The 1,823-nt window shown below is 47.4% G+C and overlaps 1 protein-coding gene across 1 annotated transcript in view; it reads left to right on the top strand.

Annotated features, from left to right (window-relative positions):
• The first annotated feature begins 439 nt into the window (after nucleotides 1-439).
• Nucleotides 440-1,823, top strand: part of DMBX1 (diencephalon/mesencephalon homeobox 1) — a 7,667-nt gene continuing 6,283 nt past the window's right edge. Inside the window, 1 exon segment of the mRNA XM_074264618.1 lies at nucleotides 440-602. Coding sequence (XP_074120719.1) covers nucleotides 449-602 — 154 coding nt within the window. The 5' untranslated portion in view covers nucleotides 440-448.

The raw sequence follows: 1,823 nt of genomic DNA, 5'->3' as shown, positions 1-1,823 counted from the left end.
CACAATGGTTAGATGGGATCCAGATAGTACTTTGGGGTTGGGGTCCCCCGGTGACCAAGGCTAAATAAGTCTCAGGACCTTTCTGTCTTCCTCTTCTCCTCCTCCTGTCTCCTTATGGAATTAAGGCTGGTGTCTTGTCTCTTAGCTTTGGTGAGAGGGGGCAGCAGATGGCCCCGTTCTGGGGCCCTGACTCACTGCTCCCCTCATGGGCCTGCCTTTTCCCTTCCAGTTTGTGTTTCCCATTCCCATCTTATCCTCTCTCTACACTGTAAGCTGGCAGGAGCCATATCTTATCTAAGGTACAGGAGTTCTGCATCCGCTCTCAGTCTCTGATATTGGAAGGAAGGGGGTGAGAGGAGAGAAGAGGGGCCCAGAGATGGCAGTGGGGTTTCTGGGTGTCTGCTCACAGGTCCCCTTCTGCTTCCTGTCCCTCCAGGTGTTTGCCGGAATGCAGCACTACGGTGTGAATGGCTACTCGCTGCACGCCATGAACTCCCTCAGTGCCATGTACAACCTCCACCAGCAGGCAGCCCAGCAGGCCCAGCATGGGCCTGATTACAGGCCCTCTGTGCACGCCCTCACCCTAGCAGAGAGGCTGGCTGGTAAGATCAATTTGGGGGTGTTGGGGGAGGGAGTACATGGGGAGGGAGGGTCCTGTATCCCACAGGTCTGTGCTTCCTCATCATTCTCTTCCTCCCACACTCCACCTGTACAATTACTTTTCATGCTTTACATCATAGCATAGAGAGTTAGTGTTGAACCTGTGAAATAGACTTGTGCCTCAGCCGCTTCCTATCTGGGTGATCTTAGGCAAGCTCCTTCATATCTATGAGCCTTAGTTTCCCCTTTTGTAAAAGGAAGAGGTTGGATGCCATGACTCCCTGCTCTCTATCTGGGATCCTAGGTTCCTTAGCCCACCACAAATATCCCCTCTTTAAAAAAAAAAAAAGTACTTGATCACCAAGTTAAATCTCTAACAGATGTAACAGGAAAACAAAACAAAACAGAAATGTCCCGTCTTCCCTGCCTTCCTGCTAGGAACGATTTTCTCCAAGGAGCTTCCAGAGCACTCTGATCCCATCTCTCTGGTACATTTAGCATGTGATATTATTGATTCAAGTTACCCAAATTGAGTTCTTCCTCCTAGAGCCACTAGATCAGGGACTTTGATTTTGTAAAATTAGCTTTCTTATAGCACAGGACCCAGCATCCTGAACCCAGCAAGTGCTCAGTCAATATTTATTGGGTTGAATGGCATCCTGTTGTTGGGTATGAGACACCTCTGGGGTATTTCCTTCCATTGCAGGTCACCCGGATAATCTTTTAAGAGTAAAGCTTCTGAAAATGGGGTGTAACTGCTCAGCTATCTGAGAGGTCTTCATGGACTCCAAAGTGACCCAAAGTTGAGTTCCTGGGCCACTTTCTCTATGATAGCTCTTTCCTGAGTTCTCTTTGTTCTCAAGTGATTGTTTTCCCACTCTCCCATTTACATGTAGTATTACTGTTCCCTTCCAAAAGAAAATAGGCAATAGGTAATGACTGTCTCATTTTGTTTTTATGGCCCCAGAGTCTGGAACACAACCTGGCATAGCAATCCTGTTTAATTGGCTTGAATTGGTTAGAGCTGTTCCACAACTTCAAGTTTAGCAAACATGAATTAAGTGCCTACTGTGTACAGAGCTCAAGGAGGTCAACAGAATAGGACTGACATAGTTCCTGTCTTCATGGAGCTCACAATCTAAGAGGGGCTGAAGCTCAGGGTTCTCCAACACACTGCTTTGGAGGATTTAGGCAGAAATATGAGCTCATGAAGAAAGGTCATT

This window comes from Sminthopsis crassicaudata, chromosome 4 (genome assembly GCF_048593235.1).
Source record: "Sminthopsis crassicaudata isolate SCR6 chromosome 4, ASM4859323v1, whole genome shotgun sequence".
Classification (NCBI taxonomy): Eukaryota; Metazoa; Chordata; class Mammalia; order Dasyuromorphia; family Dasyuridae; genus Sminthopsis; species Sminthopsis crassicaudata.
This window is presented reverse-complemented; position numbering and strand designations above follow the sequence as displayed.